The 20,331-nt window shown below is 35.9% G+C and overlaps 1 protein-coding gene across 3 annotated transcripts in view; it reads left to right on the forward strand.

The window, feature by feature from the left end:
* LOC121369166 (E3 ubiquitin-protein ligase TRIP12-like) overlaps nucleotides 1-20,331 on the forward strand; it is a 129,485-nt gene that overhangs the window by 24,729 nt on the left and 84,425 nt on the right. Inside the window, exon 1 of one of the 3 annotated variants that reach the window (XM_041494088.1) lies at nucleotides 16,557-16,698. The exons of the other annotated variants lie outside the window; for them this stretch is intronic. Within the exon in view, the coding sequence (XP_041350022.1) occupies nucleotides 16,650-16,698 (49 nt within the window). The 5' untranslated portion in view covers nucleotides 16,557-16,649. Of the gene's footprint in view, nucleotides 1-16,556; nucleotides 16,699-20,331 lie in introns of those variants that run through there. 3 annotated transcript variants of the gene reach the window in all.

Below are 20,331 nucleotides of genomic sequence, written 5' to 3' on the forward strand. Positions count from 1 at the left end.
TGACTAGTATTAATATGGTTATGGTACAGTTCATTATACTGACATGATCCATCTGTTGACTGTAGTATTAATATGGTTATGGTACAATTCATTGTACTGACATGATCCATCTGTTGACAGTTGTATTAATATGGTTATGGTACAATTCATTGTACTGACATGATCCATCTGTTGACTGTAGTATTAATATGGTTATGGTACAATTCATTGTACTGACATGATCCGCCTGTTGACTAGTATTAATATGGTTATGGTACAATTCATTGTACTGACATGATCCGCCTGTTGACTAGTATTAATGTGGTTATGGTACAATTCATTGTACTGACATGATCCATCTGTTGACTAGTATTAATTTTGTTATGGTACAATTCATTATACTGACATGATTCATCTGTTGACTAGTATTAATATGGTTATAGTACAGTTCATTATACTGACATGCAGGGCTCGCGCTGTCGGTAGCCAAATTAGCCATTGGCTAAAATTTTGGCTAAGCCATTTTCTGTTTTCTAATGTGAACAAACTGTTACATAATCTATCCGACACTCAAACATAATAATACCAAATATTCAATTAGCGTAATAGCGATCTCGCGACCAGTAATGAGAAATGAAGTCATCCAGAATACAGCGTGGGCCTAATGAAGTTTGCTTATTTTAATAATCACGGTTATTAATTTTAACGGCATGCATTCAACATGTATAAAATCAAAGTCTGTAACTTGTTATTTTAACTTTGTAAAGTCTTTGAAACAAAGTAATAAAAACAGACTGACAATGCGTGTCAATTTGAATACACATGCCAATTCAGGGCCAAAAGACATGTAGGCTATCCAAAGGGCTGAGTTCAGCCAGACCGAGCGAAAAGAAAACGTTCGCTAGACTGGTTTGTGCGCTTCACGTTAAACCAAATGGACAAGACGGACACCAATCAAATAGTTCGCGAACATTAGGAAGAACGTTCGTTGGCTGAACTGAGGACAGCTCTCGGCACAAATACGTCACGCTTCAGAGTCGCCTGACACCCACGTGTCAAGAGACATTGTTGTGGACATTAAACAATACGATTACACAGGAGTAAATCTTGATGTTAAGTTGTAGAAAAACAATAGTTGTTCACATCAATGAATACCTAACTGCAGTTTTGTTTATTTCTTTGTCTTTGTTAATTTTGTACCCATGGTCGAGAGCACGCAGGCAGATCGTGATCGCAGGAAATGAACATGCGGTATTTATACAAATTGCAGTTATACGTAAACTGATTAAAATTAGTTTACAATAATCATATTTGTTAGATATAGATTTGTAAGACTGTCAGGTGAAATTTAATAAGTTAGCTGGATTTTAAAAAGACCGTAAATTATTTAAAAAAATTTGTATTATTATTATTTTTTTTAATAAATGGAATATACTGTGAAGTCTGCATTCTTAGCCTAGGTATTTTACAAACAGAAATCACAAGCATTTAACACGACGCTGACATCAACAGCAACAACATGGCGCAAATTATGAAATTGTTGGGGGTGGGGAATTGACGGGTCATTTAAAAAAAAAAGAAGAAGAAAAAAAAAAAGAAGCAATTCAAACATAAAGATAGCTATTTCAAGAAATAATGAGCTCTATATTTAAAAAAACTCACTCAAGTTTTTTTATTTGGGGAAAAAAAAGAAGAAAGAAAAAACACCCTCCATAAACATTAACCCCCCCCCCCCCCCCATATTTCTGTATGTTTGTTAATTTAATGTCACAGGCCTTAGAAGTGGGGGCAGGTGTACGGGGGTACTGGCTTCCAACTCTGAACATAATGCATCACCCCATCCTCACACCGCTGAAAAATCAATAATATATTAACTGCCCCTACCCCCATTGCTGTCTTTGATTTTGATCAGGTAATACAGTTTTGTTGTTAGATTTATTCCAGTTTGTATACAATTAGCTGAAAAAGATGCATTTTTATATTCATATATAAATACTCTATACAGTAAAACAATTTTGGCTAAAGCATTTTCAATATGGCTAATAAAAATTCCATTTGGCTAATATTTTGGCTACAGGTATTTTTTATCCAGGGTGAGCTGTTGACTAGTATTAATATGGTTATGGTACAGTTCATTATACTGACATGATGCATCTGTTGACTGTAGTATTAATATGGTTATGGTACAGTTTTCATCATATTGACATGATCCATTGCAGTGTAAATATGGTCATGGTGGTTTTCATTATACTGTAAGAATCTATCTGTGACTGCATTATAAACAGCCATGGTACAGCCTTCATTATACTTTCATGATCCACATGTTTCTGCAGTATAAATATGGTCATGGTCTAGTTTTCATTATATTGACATGGTCCACCTGTTGACTAAACAGTATGAATATTGGTCTTCATTATACTGACACGATCCACCCATTGACTGTATAGTATAACATTATAAATATGGTCATTGTGCCATTTTCATTATACTGCCATGATTCACCTATTGACTAAAATAGCCATGGTGCTGTTTTCGTTATACTGCCATGATTCACCTATTGACTAAAATAGCCATTGGTGCTGTTTTCATTATACTGCCATGATTCACCTATTGACTAAAATAGCCATGGTGCTGTTTTCATTATACTGCCATGATTCACCCATTGACTGTAAATTGGCCATGGTGCTGTTTTCATTATACTGCCTTGATTTACGTATTGACTGTAAATTGGCCATGGTGCTGTTTTCATTATACTGCCATGATTTACATATTGACTGTAAATTGGCCATGGTGATGTCTTAATTATACTGCCATGATTTACATATTGACTGTAAATTGGCCATAATGCCGTCTTAATTATACCCTAATGATTCAGCTTTTAACTGTAAAATGGTAAAACTGTACTGTCTTCATTATGCTGCCATTCTTCACTTATTAACTGTAAAATGGCTATGGTGCTGTCATTATATACTGATCCACATATTAACTGTAAAATGGCTATGGTGCTGTCACTATATACTGCCATGATCCACCTATGAAGATGATACAGTCATTATCCATATATGTTCATGGTAGTCAAAACCTTGGGTCAACCTTAGGTTAATCAGTCATGGGGTAATGACAGTGTTAACGACATTATTTTGACCACCTTTCCAAACTATGTTTAGCCACAGGGCTACTGGGTTGGTGGATTACCACCAAGTTGAAGCCACTGACCGTAAATTGTTTGGTTCAGTGACCCGCCTATTGCCTCCCACAGGGGAACAGTAATTAAGTGAACCTGTGTTTTTGTCTCATATTAAATATAAACTCAAATGTATAATCCATATTTTGGGTGGCCCCACAAAACCCCCAAAAGCCCAGTATTAGTTTGCTTAATACACACAACATCACACAAGTTTATAGGCAGGATGTAGCTCTGTGGTAGAGCATCTACACGAGATGCTGTGTGTTTGGGGATTCATAAGCCTTGGTGGGCACAGGGTTTTCTAAGTTTTCATAACAGTACCATTAAAGACCATGGTATGTACTGTCCTGCCTCTGAACAAGTGTGGTAAAGTGCCCACCAGATGTGCGGTTGGGTGTGGGATCGATCCCTGTTGGTGGGCCCATTGGGTTATTTCTCGTTCCAGCCAGTGCACCACGACTGGTATCTCAAAGGTTGTGGTATGTGCTACCCTGTCTGTGGGATGGTGCATATAAAAGATCCCTTGCTACTAATGGAAAAATGTAGCAGGTTTTATCTCTAAGACTATGTGTCAGAATTACCAAATGTTTGCAATTTCTCTCTCTTTTCCCTACTCCCTCCTAAATGTCAAGATTTACCGTATGTTTAATACCAAATACAAGTAGTTGCTCAGGTATGTGTGTTGCTGTGTGTCATTCCTCACCCCACTGCCCCCTTGTCGATCCCTGTCGGTGGCCCCATTGGGCTATTTCTCGTTCCAGCCAGTGCTCCACAACTGGTATGGTATGGCCATGGTATGTATTATCCTCTCTGTGGGATGATGCATATAAAAGATCCCTTGCTGCTAATCGAAAAGCCCATGAAGTGGCGACAGCGGATTTCCTCTCTCAATATCTGTGTGGTCCAACACCATATAACCGTAAATGAAATGTGTTGAGTGCGTTAAATAAAACATTTCCTTCCTGAACAAGAGCATATAAAAGATTGCTTTCTGCTTTGTCTGTAGGAGTAGCCATGCATGGCGGCATCAGGATTTTTCTGTAGGAGTAGCCATGCATGGCGGCATCAGGATTTTTCTGTAGGAGTAGCCATGCATGGCGGCATCAGGATTTTTCTCTCTTGACCAAGTTTCAGACTAACCCTATATTACATTCCAAATAACCATAACTTAACATTTTCTGGTTGGGTGAGACAGTTACATGGCTATAGGCTTTTTCTTTTACAGTCTTTATAAATATAATGAAATAGTGTTGTTTTAATTTATTTCAAGTGATTGCTAATTGCTCAAGTATAAATGTACATGAAATTAGTGATGTGTGGTTAACTGTAGATTCAGTTCGGTTTCGGTTACAGAAGAAAAAAACTAAACAGTAACCGTGGAGATAGAACAAATCGTAATTTCGGTTTTCCAAATTTGTCTTTTTGATCCCAGGTCAGTCAAAATGGGGAAAACAAATTCTTAGGGGAGTCGATACCAAAATCAACTTCTGGCAATTAACCTGTTGAATGTCTAATATTTTTACGTTTTGTGATGTTTATCTGTGAATTCGGTACACGTTTCGAATGTTGTGTGGTGTCATTTGCAATGCAGACTCATTGCCTATTAACTTGGCGGAAATGAGGCAGAGTTAGCGTTAGGAAGACCCCATTTGTCTGTGAACATAACATTTTCTGTTTTACCGCACCGCATGCACATCATGTTTTCTTATGTACATATGTCTTCTGCAAAGTTTATTTGTTAGTTTGAACCCTTTATTTTTACTTCAGCCAAGTCAGTTCCAGTGGGGGTTTTCAATTTCGACTATTTTCGTTAATTTCCAAGACAAAAATTGATACACTGTTAACACTACGATCAAAAAATGTTTTCTTTTTATCAAAATGAGAATTAAAGGGACACACCCTAGTTTCAACCTGTGAAAATTAACACTAAGTTTAGTTAGTCTACAAACCTGTAACACAGTTGGATAAAGTTACAACTGGTTGAAACAAGAGTCTGTGACTTTGAAATGGTGAAATACCCTCTAAAAACAGACCAAAACCCGACTCCATGACTGTTACTTCTCAGACGCACAAATGTTTTTAAAAATACGAGAAATGCATTTTGTCATATTAAAAACACCCAAAACACATCGAATGTACGGAGATGAATAATCTAAACAATACAGTATAAGTAAAGTATGATTTCAGTTATCAAAAACGGACTCTAATAGTAAAAAATATGCCTTAGTGTTTAAAAACTAGGGTATGTCCCTTTAAGATAATTTATAATTTGTTAAAGTCAATCCAGGTTACAAACGAACACAATTATCATGATGGCAGCCATTCTTATCGTATTGTGTGACATTTCCCAAGGACTTCATATATTGACCCATTTGAAACAACTTGGCCATTTGATTCGTACTCATGCTTCGGCTGAGGTATTCCGAGTGAGATTCTTACTTTTTAGGGGTTATTTTCACTACTTTTTTGTTTTAGTTGCAAAATAAAACCATGCTGACAAATAATTTAATTTATATATGGGAAAAAAAAATTCCTGAAAATTTGAAGGAAAGAATCTCGGGCTAGTGATAATATTTGTAGGCTAATGTATTTTTATATTTAATAACCCGGGTGACTATTTAAAAAAAAGTTTTTTTAATAGACCCACAAGCTTTGAGCTTTGCAAAATTTTGTTATTGCCAAACCAAATTTCATTAAAATGTTATTAAGAACTGAAATTGAAACACTACTCTTTTGTCAAATGAAACCAGAAACCGAAACCGGAGCCAAAGGTATTGTCCTTTATTATCCATATGGTTCAACATAACCGAGTTACTAATAATCATACAAAGCACACATGTAATGACATAATTGTGGGAAGCGACGTCTTAACATGACGTTGCTTCTCCAGTACTAGTTCAGACTGTGCATTTGAAATATGACACCATTTCGTCGTCTCCTTCTAGTTGTGGCTGAAACATTTTGAGTTGGGTCTTGTTATTCATAAAGAAAACAATAATAATATGGATAATAAAGAAATTATTACACTCGTGTATGAGTTGTACTGATTTTATGAAACGAGTGTCAGGATTCATGTATTACCCTCGCTCTCGCTCGGGCAATACAAAAATCCTGACACTCGTTTCGTAAACTCAGTATGACACACAACCTCATATAAATATTATAATAATCTCTATATATTAAATACTGGTACATATTTCTTTAGTATTATTTTGTGATATTTATTGATTAATAAAAATTGTGTATGAAACCATTTACTTAATGTATACAATAAGACTGACGTCAAATATTAAAATAATAAAAATAAATCTTCTTATGGATATTATAAATTGGCAGATCTAACTAAAACATTAATGATCTATGAGTGTACAGTTTTAACCAGAATATGTTTTTGCTCACATATTTATATTCTGCTCTTGCACCTCTTGGGAAGGGTTGGGTATCATGGGATATGTTACAAAAACATTATTAACAAGGGAGATGGTGTTTATTTCATAACATTCTCAAATCCTTTGTCACGTTTTTATATATAAAATAAAATATAACCAGTCATTGCTATTTTGTTTTTTAACATGATATTGTATCAAGTAATTGTTACCAAACCAAACAAACAGAAATTCAAATGGAAAAGCCATTAATATTGGTCAGATTATATTTTGCACATAGAATTATTTTTTAATAATCAATAAACCATAAAATGCTTTAGTTTGGTTTCAAAACTGTGTCATGTAACATGGTGGCCATCTTTAATTTGTGCTATTTGTTCCTGAGAAAGAACCCTTATTGCACAGAAACCTTTTAAAAAAAATATCATTAAATTGCATTTTGTTTCTAAGATCTTAATGGTAATTTCCAAACAACACAAATTAATAAATTTGGAATAGATATTTATGAATAAGAACTTAAACTTATAGCATGACCGTGTTGCATCGGTTACTTTTTGAAGGATATTTCTAATATTGTCCTACAGTTCTACCACATTTTTTTTTTTTATATTCTCTTAGTTGTGCCATGGATACACCACATGGCAAAATAATAATCTAAGTAGGCACACCAAGAATTAAAATTTGTTGGTAACTGACATAACACCCCGGTTAGTAACTGACATAACACCCCAGTTAGTAACTAATGTAACACATTAGCATATACATCATTGTTCATTGTAACATTTCTTTGAGGCATAATGTAAGATTGTGAAATGTGTTAATCTCCAAAACAGAGAGTGCTATAACAAATTTAACGATGAGTTTCATAATTTCCTTGCCCTTTGCACTTGTAAGTTTGATAATTTCTTTATTATCGCATCTGTGTAAAACTATAGAAAATAATTGTTTTCATGAACCGCAGATACATTCACATCTTAGACGTTACTCCAAAGATGTCTGTTTGACTTAAATAAAAGAATCACGCCTCAACGTAACACTATATCTGGACAGATGCATGTACGCAGATGTGTTGGGCCCATTAGGGGTCATGCATTGCGTTAGCACTATTCAGAATGCTTGTTTACGGTGTACCTGTATCAATGGTTGCAAACGATTAATTCAGTGAGTAATATGGATATAATCATCTATTTAAATAATGCACTCCGCCTTTCATATGATCGTGTTTCAAACAGCCCTAAGTGCTTTGTGTATCTTTTTATATTAGGTATGATATTTAGCAGTTGCAAATCATTCATCGGAGACCATGTATATAACAGACACATTAACACACATTTACAGTAAACAGACGACTGGTTTTGGAACACCTCCATGCACTGTTATTTTTAGATCTGTATTTACATTACAAGTTAAACCGGTCTGTGTGGTGCAGTGGTTAAGCCAACAGATTTGAGGCAGGTAGCACTAGATTGACATCCTGATACTGCCTCACACCCAGAATGAGTTTAATGACCGACTTCTCTCTCACTAACCACTAACAAACTAACCCCTAACCCACTGTCGTGAACAGAAAGCCCAGAATGAGTTTAATGACCGACTTCTCTCTCACTAACCACTGACAAACTAACCCCTAACCCACTGTCGTGAACAGAAAGCCCAGAATGAGTTTAATGACCGACTTCTCTCTCACTAACCACTGACAAACTAACCCCTAACCCACTGTCGTGAACAGAAAGCCCAGAATGAGTTTAATGACCGACTTCTCTCTCACTAACCACTGACAAACTAACCCCTAACCCACTGTCGTGAACAGAAAGCCCAGAATGAGTTTAATGACCGACTTCTCTCTCACTAACCACTGACAAACTAACCCCTAACCCACTGTCGTGAACAGAAAGCCCAGAATGAGTTTAATGACCGACTTCTCTCTCACTAACCACTGACAAACTAACCCCTAACCCACTGTCGTGAACAGAAAGCCCAGATAGCCGAGGTGTGCCCGGACAGCATGCACGGAAACAAGTAAACAACAACATTACAAGTTTTAACTTGGGTACAACTTGGGTTGGCATAAATAAAGCTCCTATTCCTAAAGTATACAGATGAACTTCTTTCTGGTTTTACAGACATTTAATCTCTTTACCACATGACTGATCCACGTATGTGTTGTTCACTTAACCATCTTCACATAAATTAAATGTAGATGCATTGCGTTATTTACAGCCCCATTTCTTTGACTTAGTGAAAATTGCACATGGAACCGAAAAAAACATGTATGGAACCTGCTTCATGTAACAACGTACAATGCTATTTTCAGTAATCCAATGTTGTTATTCAGAGCTTAATTATGTGATTCAGTCGGTGATTAATATGTGTTTGCTAGCTTGTACGTGTAGAGTGCCCGCAGGACTGCCATTGTGTGTTTCATTCAGAAGGATTTGTACAACAGGAATCAGTGTAGAATTTACATATCTGTGTGTTTACATGAACATGAGTTGTCACATGAACACTGGTAGTGATAAAAAAAGGTGAAACAGAAAATTGAAAAAGGTATATTATTGATTGATTGTTCAGTTCATATTGGTGCAGTAGATTTTAAAAAATCATCAATATACACTTTGTTTTTTTCATATAAATATTATAATTATCAAATGAAAGAGTTTAAGCTTTTGTTAAAGATACAAATGAATTGTTCATTGTTGTTTTGTTTTTTAGAAATAAAAGAAATAAAAACGAGACTAAAATACACATAAATACAAGTGTTAGACAAAATGTGATTAATAAAAAGGAAAGGAAATAGGACAAGATATATATTAACTTGTAAAATTGTATGACACCACTAGAGCACATTGATTTATTAATGATTGGCTGGATGTCAAACATTTGGTAATTCTGATCTATAGTCTTAGAGAGGAAACCTGCTACATTTTTCCATTAGTAGCAAGGGATCTTTTATATGCACCATCCCACAGACAGGATAGCACATGCCACGGGCTTTGATATACCAGTCGTGGTGCACTGACTGGAACGAGAAATAGCGCAATGGGCCCACCGACGGGGATCGACACTAGATCGACCGCGCATCAAGCAAGCACTTTACCACTGGGCTACGTCCCTCTCCTTTTCCATATACAAGCAGTACATACAATAACCTTTAATGTAGCAGTTGTGTGCCACTGAATGGGACAGATACACACCTGATTCTAATTTCTGTTGAGTGCAATCGCTCCTGTGACCTATTGCCACCCATCAGGTGAGTACTCTACCACTAAGATGCATCCCACACCCCATGTGATCAATACTGAATTTGGTTTTGTTTAACGAAACCACTATAGCACATTCACTTATTGATCATCTGCTATTGGATGTCAAACATTTGGTAATTTTGACATAATAGTCTTAGAGAGGAAACCTGCTACATTTTTCCATTAGTAGCAAGATATCTTTTATACATCATCCCACATACAGGACAGTACATACCACGGCCATTGATATACTGGTCGTCGCGCACTGGTTGGAATGAGAAATAGCCCGGTGGGCCTACTGAAGGCGATGGATCCCAGACTGACCATGCATCAAGCAGATGCTTTACTACTGGACTACGTCAGTACTGAAACAATTCTAGGAGAGGAGGGGGGTGGGGGGTGGGGGGGGGGGGGGTAGAATTTTTTTTTGAGTTGATTTATATAACTTGGGATATGCTTTGATTTACTCTCTAGCTTGGGATAAGATTTGACAATGTCACTAATAACAAAGGATGCTTTGGTGTGTCAAGACTCGAACTTAAGAATTGGTCTCCCACGGCAATTCTGTTTTTGTATGTTCGTAGACATATTTCAAATGTTCACATGTTATACACTGCCAGATAATGTACAAGTGTATACATTTTGCAATCCTTGATGCTCTGGACCTACGGCAATTTATATCTCAATGACGACAAGTGCTGTCGTTAAATTCGAACCCTGGTTTGTTCATCCTGAATCTGGCATAATTATTATATTTTATTAAAAAAAAATTCTCTCAGATGCAGTTATACTTTACCATATTGCAAATCATGATTTTCTTTTAACTGTAGATACAAATTTAGTTTGGTTTCTTCAAGTATCAGCTGAGATTGAACAAAAACAGTTAAACAGTCCTGAATATTTGCTCAAGCTTTTTAAACACATAGTATACAGTAAGAATTTACAGTAAAAATACCGGAAAATTACTGTTAAATTAAATTGTCGAAACGTTTTCATATATGAACATTTAAAGGAAATGTTTTGAAGCAAGTTGATCATAAAGCAGTGGCATTTACTAACTAGCATTGTCAGCACAAACTGATAGCCAGATATATCATGCAATACATATCAGCCTCATAATTGTCATATGTGCACATTTTCTTGTTTGCAACAGCTGTTCAGGATTTGAATATATCGTATCTGTTGGCGGACTGATTTATATAGGCCTTAAGGACAGAATGGTCATGTTGTCTGGTTCAAGGCTCATAAGTTCTGGGACGTATCCCATTACCTGCTCTAAACCCAGAGAGCATGAGTAGGCTAGTATGATCAGGGTTGGGGTGAGGTGGTGGTGGTGGTGGTAGTGTGTTTTTGTGTGTGTGTGTGTGTGGGGGGGTGTTACATACATGAACTAATATATTAAAAAATCCCTGGTATGTACTGTCCTGTCCATGGAAAAGTGCATGCCACCAAATGACCCAATAGCCATTCATCAATAGATCAATGTGTTCTAGTGGTGTCGTTAAACAAAACAAACTTTTAAAACTTTTATACGATCATGCAATTCTATTGCCATGTTTTTAATACTTACACAAAACCATTTAATAGCCCCCTCCTTCTGAGTGTTTTTTTTTATGTGAACTAGAATAGTGAGTATAACCAATAGGATATGGAAGAATGTCATGTGCCAGTAAACATTGGTCCAGGGATCGAAATACTGCCAGCATGACTGATTTTTGACGGTCAACATCACCACGGGCCAGGAAATATTTTGGCCTGCCATCCCGTTAAGACCCGACAATTATTTTGCGTTTATGCTTTATAATCATGTTTGGTCTGGCAGGTTTCGATTCATAATTTGTAGCATGCTGAACCGAATGTCCGGCTGGAATTGTAGCCAATTTTGACCCCTTTGATCTATTTTGAATGGCTAAAAGAGTACCTGATATTGCTGCTTTAAATTTGAGCAGAACTTTGGTACTGACACATCATAAAGAGCACTTGATAAACATCAGTTGTTTGTTTAATAAACAATACTTGTTCCCTAACCATAGACATATACACGCATACCGGTATTGTGTACACTTGTAGTTGGGGGTTTGGCAGTATGCCTCTCATTGCTAATTATTATCTAATATTATATAAATCCTCTAATATAAATAATGACACCATTGGTATGGCTGCATTTATATCTTTGCTAAGTTTAGTAATGTTCTTCTTAAACCTAAATGCAACAAGTATTCTGTGAGTAGTGCTAAAACAATACAATAGATTGTCATATCTCCGAAGTTCAAAAGCCATAACTCTTGTTAACGAGTGCCCGTGAGTTACATGATATGCCCATCAGGAGTTTGATGGAAAACCATAGATATTAAAGAATATGTTACAGGTATGATTCCATTCTAATTATATGAAATGTTTGCAATGTGTTGGATGAACTGTTTGTTTTGGACCAACTACTGATGATACTGTATCCATTGGAAAAGGTGCTGTCTCATTAATGAAATTATTGTTTTTTATTAGAAAGGTAAATTTTGTTTAGTGAACTAGTAAATGTATGTGACAAACCACCATCCCAAGTAGTTCCTACATGTGTGATTTGATGGTCCTGTATGTATCTGTATGCAAGATATGGTCTGGACAAGGATTTACTGTTATTTGCAGTAGACCATAAAAAGTAGGTCACAGTGACCTAGTAATAGTATGCGACACACCGCCATCCCAAGTTGTTCCTACATGTGAAGTTTGATGGTCCTGTATGCAAGATATGGTCCGGACAAGAAAACATTAACAGGCGGGACGGACGGACGGACGGACAAACAACGCCATGCCCTAATGCGACCCATTATTGACAGGTGTTTAAAAATGATTAAATCCCCATGAAAGTCAAATTTGATCTTTAATTCTACGTAAAGCTATAACAAAATTTCAGCTGTATATTTTGAGGCATTACAGGACAAAAAATGCAGACAACTATATGTGGGGACAGACAGGCAGACAGTCCAGCAGAGACAAAATCTATAGTTCCCTCCAGTTAAAGCAGTAAGGTACTAATAGCTTGGTTGCTTAACCTTTTAAACCTGTTCTATGAGTGACAAATAATTACATTTTAAAGGAAAAAAAAAACATGCACTTTAGGCTCTTCACAAATAATTTTGGCCCAGGGGTGCATATAAATATGCATTATTAATATGAAACACATATTGAAGAGAGGAAAACATAAGCAAAATTAAGTAACTAAAATTTATGACGTCTTAAGTTAGAAATGATGCCCAGGTTTTTGTTGTGTGTCAGACGTGTAGACTCATGCTGACTTTTTATTTGCCACGGGCAGCTGGTATATTTCCCTTAAAAAGTCACCATGTCTGCACATTAGAGTTTTAGTAAAAACACTTTATGTGCAAAAACAGTGAAATCTAAAATGTCAGCCATTTGCTTTAACCAGAGAGAAATGTTGGTGTGTTTTTAAAGGGCCACTATTGCTGTCAACTATCTGACAAACTATCGATCATGTCACTATATTTGCAGTCTGTCCAGCGATCCTACTTTTCCAACTTTTTCCTACTTTTTGGTCTTTGTTCTATTTTTCCTACTTTTTCTTCATAATAGTTAAGGTTTTCCTACTTTTTTCTTTGAAAATGTAGCGAATTGCTGTTAAAAGTGTGCATATTCCTTGTATTATTATAAAAGTCTAACAGTTACGGGAATTAAAAAAATAAAATTGGCAGCAAGTAGTATAATATCTCCCAGTGTGTGGCACTGATGTATAATCTCAACATATTAAAATTACATCCTCAAAGCCAACATTTTTGTTCCAATGATTAACATGATTATAATATACAATGTGTATGTATCACTTCAGAATCTATAATACATTATGGAAAACTGTTAATTTGTTTTACTATGCATCAGCATTACTATGCATATAAATAACTGTATAACGTGACCGTTACATAAGATTCATATTATTTTGGATAGAACAGAAAATACAGGTACAAACTGAAAGAAAGAAATGTTGTATTTAACGACACACTCAACACATTGTATTTACGGTTATATGGCGTCAGACATATGGTTAAGGACCACACAGATATTGAGAGAGAAAACCCGCTGTCGCCACTTCATGGTCTACTCTTTCCGATTAGCAGCAAGGGATCTTTTATATGCACCATCCCACAGACAGGATAACACATACCATGGCCTTTGATATACCGTGATGCACTGGCTGTGACAAGAAATAGCCCAATGGGTCCACCGACGGGGATCGATCCCAAACCCGACCACGCATCGAGTGAGTGCTGTACCCACTGAGCTATGTCCCGCCCCATGGTACAAACTGAGCACCACATAAAAAATGTTAGTGTTTTGTCAGTAATCCTACTTTTTGGATTTAACACATTCGTTTTCCCAGTATGAGCATGAATAATGTCACTATGTACTGTTTCATTTCTACTTTTGTCCTACTTTTGTCCTACTTTTGTCCTACTTCATAAGGGTGAGCTGGACAGCCTGTATTTGTTTTCAAGAAACAACTGAATTAAAAAAAAACCCAAAAAGAAGCAGAAATGTGCAGTAAGTGTGTAATCCACAGTGGTCGCTATATGCAATCTCGTGTGATATCCAAATTTGTTACCACTATTAGGTAAGCCATATCTCTTTCTTACAACCACAATTCAGAGTGTTTAATAACTTAGTTTTTCTCACAGAATAAATATACATAAATAAAAACAAAAGTTGAAATATACATAGGGGCAAAAACTTGTACATTAATCAAGGTGGTTGCAGTATGCAAGTCCATATGAGACCCATCTTCGTATGCCTCTTAGATAATAAGCATCCCCATTTCCCACAGAAAGTTAACAAGGTTTGTTGAAATGGCCTTTGAGATATATACAATAGAAGAGTTTCCTGGAAAAATCCTAACGATTATAGTAGATATCCATCCACAAGGCACGTGGAGACCTGATAATGTGTGATTAATACTGAAAACAATGCTACTACAAATTACTTACCGGACCAAGGGTATGCAGGCATGGAAACTAATACCAGTCCCACACACGTGAAAATCATCGGGACGTGTACAATTTAAACAATGCCTGCAGTTTGTCTTCTCAAGATTGTCTACAAATGTTGTATATCTGTTGTTTATGGTTCAAACCAATAATTGAGGTTTTTGTTGAGTGGACATGTACTGATTTTTCGTGGCGATTAGTAATTGTTTTAGACTACTGGTAATTCAGGACAATAGAAATATTTTTTAATTTAAAGGTCTATGTATGCTGCCCCATTAAGCATTAACAATCTGGGACATTTAAAATATGATTTCTATCAATTTATAACTGAAGTTGGTAAACACTAGGATGAAAAAGGCCCCCCCCCCCCCCCCCCCCCCCCCCCCCCATCTCCAGTGGATCTTCAGGTGCATTTACATATTCATTATGACATCTACTTGTTTTATTCATCAGTTGAAGAAAGTGCAATTCATTAACACTGATGAGTTTTCAATCCTAAATGCCAACTTTTTAAGTTATTTATTTATTTCTATATTTAAGTCTTTAACGGCTCATAGCTTTCTTGCCATTGTAAGTTTACCTTCTCAACTTACTTGACTGTGTATTGCCAAACAGACACTTGTCTCATCAAATATATATATTTATCTCGCCTTCATGTAAAATTCTTTAATCCCATTGGTTGTTTGCCGTTGGACAAATCCCTTATCCCCCTGTGGGCGGAGCCAAATTCTCTTATACCCCGTCTGTAATTTCCAACAGTTTCCAGCCGCCCCAGTTAATGCTAAAGCAATAATTAGATTATAAATAACATTGATAATCAACCAAGTATACATAATTAATTTTATTTTTACTATAAAATACACTATTTTAATACTTTTAAAAGCTGCAATGTTGAACTTGGCCACCTAATTACGGTCGTGGTGTTATTGTATTAATGCGCGATTAGCAACAGTTGTTGTTTTGTTTTTTTAATATTTTTATTTTTTTACTTCATACATTTCTAATATAAAAAAAGTTTTTTATTTTTGTTATTAATATCTGTTTCAGACAATTTCGTATTACAAACATTTGAAGTTAAAAACTCGTTTATCGACGGAACTATTTTTCGTCACTGGCAAGTGGTTTCGTTCGCGTCCGCGTGGTACGGCTCCGTTAATAAATTGTTAACAATTATTTTCTGGCGTTATTTTGATTATTTGGCTATATGGTTTAACATGTTGGCAAGATAAATTCGTTGTAGAAGCATCTCTCGGGGTATATGGCTTTTTATGTACCCTCTGTGTGCTCTTTTACCCCCTCGCCTTCGCCTTCGGCTCGGGGTAAAAGAACACACAGAGGGTACATAAAAAGCCATATACCCCTCGTGATGCTTCTACAACTTATAATATATATATATATATATATATATATATATATATATATATATATATATATATATATATATATATATATATATATATATATATATATATATATACCTGGTAAGGAGTTGATTGAAAAAGCTGGCGGTGCATCAAATTATACCGCCTTAAGCATGACAGCTTGAATAAAGAAAACCGTCAGTTAATCTATATGCCTTTTATGAATTCATGAACCTGGCAGGCCAAGTAAGCATTAAGCCAGCGAGAGGTCAAAGGACGGTAGATTGGTAATCCATATTACCGTCTTACTTTGTGTGCTGTCTATATACTAGGACAGCAGTGTCACAGCTAAGTGGAGTCTTGTTTTGCCTGCTATTCTCGTAGCAAACAAACACTGGCTGTGGTGTCTGTGTCTATGTGTGTGTGTGTCGCAGTCATTGGAAACACCAGGAAGTTGATCCTTGTTCAGCCATGCTGTCAGGTGTGCTGGTTTTCCAATGTGAATGGATGTAGTATGCGGTTGTTTCCGTCGAAGACGACGACGTCACTCGTGTAGGTAACCCCCGTAGATAGGACTATGTGTGGTGGTACACTGGTAGTGGTAGTGGTAGTGGTAGTGGTAGTAGTAGTAGTAGTGTTAAAAATCTGTGTATGTCTTTGTACAGGGCTACACAAATTTGAAAATTTACATTACCCATTGATGTGTTACCCACATTATTTTTGTATAACTCTTTTTTTTTTTTTTGCATAACTTATTGTAAAAATGTAAAATTATATTTGTGGTGTGTGTGTGTGTTTGTGTTTGTAATAAGTAATTGAACTAAGCAAAACATGAACACTTGTTTATTAAAACAACTTAAAAGTTTCAGCACTTGAAAAATTAAGGTCATCCACACAATCAGTGTACTACTTTATACAAGTCACAACTGGATTCCTTAAATCTTTTTTTTTTTTTTAGCCTCATTAACTATCTGAACAAATTTGGAATGCTAATCTGCCCTTTTCATTAATGTAATAGCAGCATTTTTTATTATTTGTTTTGACACTGACTAATGGAATAAAATTAATGGACGACTTGATTAATAAATCGTATAAAGTTTGACAGTGTGAACTGCTCATTGTCTTTGGCTGTTTCTGATAAAACAAGCTTATCATTTTGGAGGAAATTACCAGTAAAAACAACAGAAACTGGTTGTGCTCCATTGCAAGAATCAGATGCAACGTTATTACACCAACTGATATTTCACTAACCACTATGTAGACCTGTTTCACTAACCACTATGTCTGTTTCACTAACCACTGTCTGTTTCACTAACTACTATGTTTCACTAACCACTGTGTTTCACTAACCACTATGTCGGTTTCACTAACCACTATGTCGTTTTCACTAACCACTATGTCAGTTTCACTAACCACAAAGCATTACCCTATTTAACCTATGTTCTGCCTAAGTTACCCAGATAGCTGAGGTAGGTATGCATGTACTTAGGGAAGTGAACTTCATTTCCAATATAAAAAACAAACAAATAAAAAACCCCAACATGACCTGTTTTACTCATTTATTTATTGTTGCCAGTGACAATAGCAGTGGAGTTAGTTAACACTATCTGTTTTTATGTATCCAGCATTATTCACAAGCTATTGTTTTGACAAATGTTTGTTTATATTGTTGATACTTTGACTCTATCAAAGCTAGCAGCTGTTTTTTCTTTTTTCCAGGTCAAGGCTGTCGGCTATACTATTCATAAATTTACTTTTCTTAAAGGCGCAAACCCTAGTTTTAACCCGTAAAAAATGGACACTAAGTTTAGTTAATTTACAAACCTGTAACTCATTTGGATAAAGTTACAATAGAGTGAAAGAAGAGTCTGTGACATAAAAACGAGAAATGTCCTTAAAAATAGACTTTGAATCAATAAACCGCTACTTCTCAGACACATGAACATTTATGAAAAATATGAGAAATGCATTTTTTTTTATATTAGAAACATCAGGATGACTAGAAACACTTCGGTTCTACGGAAATGGATAATCTAAAGAATGAAATTTAAGTAATGTTTGATTTCAGTGATCATAAATGGCTCTAACAGTGAAAACTATGCTGTAGTGTTTAAAAACTAGGGTCTGTCCCTTTAATGTTATTTGCTGACATGAACACTTGCATATATACAGTGGAAATCCATCTGTGACATCATCAACTGTTTCTAAGATCACCCCACCATAAAGACCAATACTAACATTTTAAACCGGACAATTCCCTTCAAAGTATGTAAAAAGACTACTCCATCTGGCTGTTATGGATTATGGCATATAAAAATCTGATCTGTTGGTAGTTATCAATACATTTTTGAGCCCAGCAATGACTTGAGATATCCTGAAATAAATAACAAAATACTTGCCTTGCTTGATGCCTGGGCCCATTGAGTTATTTCTTGTTCCAGCCAGTGCACCACGACTGGTATATCAAAGGCTGTGATAGTTGCTACCTTGTCTGTAGGATGGTTAATATAAGAGATCCCTTGCTACTAACAGAAAAATGTAGTGGGTTTCCTCTGTAATCTTGACTAGTATGTCAAAATTACCAAATGTTTGACATCCAATAGGTGATGATTAAATAAATCAATGTGCTCTAGTGGTGTCATGAAACAAAACAAACTTTGTTCTCACCTTGGTGTTATGGTCGATTTCAAGTGCTGCTAAAAGTGTAATCAAATTATGTCTTCTAATCTAGCTAAAAATATCAGTGATACATGTCGTTTTATTTTAGTTTATAATCTATCTGCAAATTGACAAAGCAATAAGGGCCATACAAACACCTCTAATGTTGTGTAACTTGACCTCATATAATCTGTAGTTTGGTGGAAGTTGACCTTCCATTATATTATTTTTGTAATTTGGTGTGATTTGACTGTACACTTGTAATTCAATGTAAGTTCTCATTCCAGCAAGTGCACCACGACTAGTATATCAAAGGCCATGGTATGTGCTACATTTTTCCATTGGTAGCAAGGGTTCTTTTATATACAGCATCACACAGATGAGATAGCATGTATCACGGCCTATGATATGTTAGTCATGGTGCAATGGCTGGAATGAGAAATAGCCCAATGGACCCAGCGACGGGGATCGATCCTAGACTGACCCCGTATAAGGCAAGCTCTTTACCGCTGGGCTACACCCTGCCACTTCTTTAAGAGTAAAACAACATGTTGAAACTTACTAAATGTTTTATATCCAATAACGGAAAGGCAATCATTGATTAATCAATGTTCCCTAATAGTGTCATTAAAGTTTAAAACTTGACTGATGCATACAGGTACCTGTTATACACTCTGTCATTGAGGCCATATATATATTGTACCATGAGTGTTACATTGGCATGTGTGTATAAACAGTTTAAAACTTGACTGATGCATACAGGTACCTGTTATACACTGTCATTTAGGCCATATATATATTGTACCATGAGTGTTACATTGGCATGTGTGTATAAACAGTTATGTTACATGTTTACACTCCCTATCATTTGGGCCAGGTAAATTGCTCCACGACTATGTATGTATGTATGAATGTATGTGTACACAGTTGTGTTTCCATGGACCGTGACCCAGTTGCTTGACTGATAGGATTTGCAGGTGCACATTGCCTCCAAGACTAACTAGTGGGTTTTTTTCCGCTCCCAGCTACTTAATTGAGAAACAAGAAAGTTTATAATCTGTGTCAGTAGAAATATTTCCTTTTGTTGGTCGATTGATCAGCATTGGTTTATGAATGGCAGCCTGAGTGTGGTTCGGTGTGCTTGTGTGTTTCTGCATTAGTCTCTATTTGCTCAGTAATGTGATGGGTTTTTTCTGTATCACTTTTTTAAAGCTTATTGTCTCGGTCTTATTACTTCTATTTAAAGATCAGCAAAAACATATTGTATAATGAAAGGCTCTATTACTGATGTAAACACATATTGTATAATGCAAGGCTCCATCACTGATGCAAAAACATTGTATAATGCAAGGCTCTATTACTGATGCAAAAACATATTGTATAATGCCAGGCTCCATTACTGATGCACAAACATATTGTATAATGCAAGGCTCCATTACTGATGCAGAAACACGTATAATGCAAGGCGCCATTACTGATGTAAACCTATTGTATAATGCAAGGCTCCATTACTGATGCAAAAACACA

The sequence above is a fragment of the Gigantopelta aegis genome, chromosome 1 (genome assembly GCF_016097555.1).
Source record: "Gigantopelta aegis isolate Gae_Host chromosome 1, Gae_host_genome, whole genome shotgun sequence".
Taxonomy (NCBI): domain Eukaryota; kingdom Metazoa; phylum Mollusca; class Gastropoda; order Neomphalida; family Peltospiridae; genus Gigantopelta; species Gigantopelta aegis.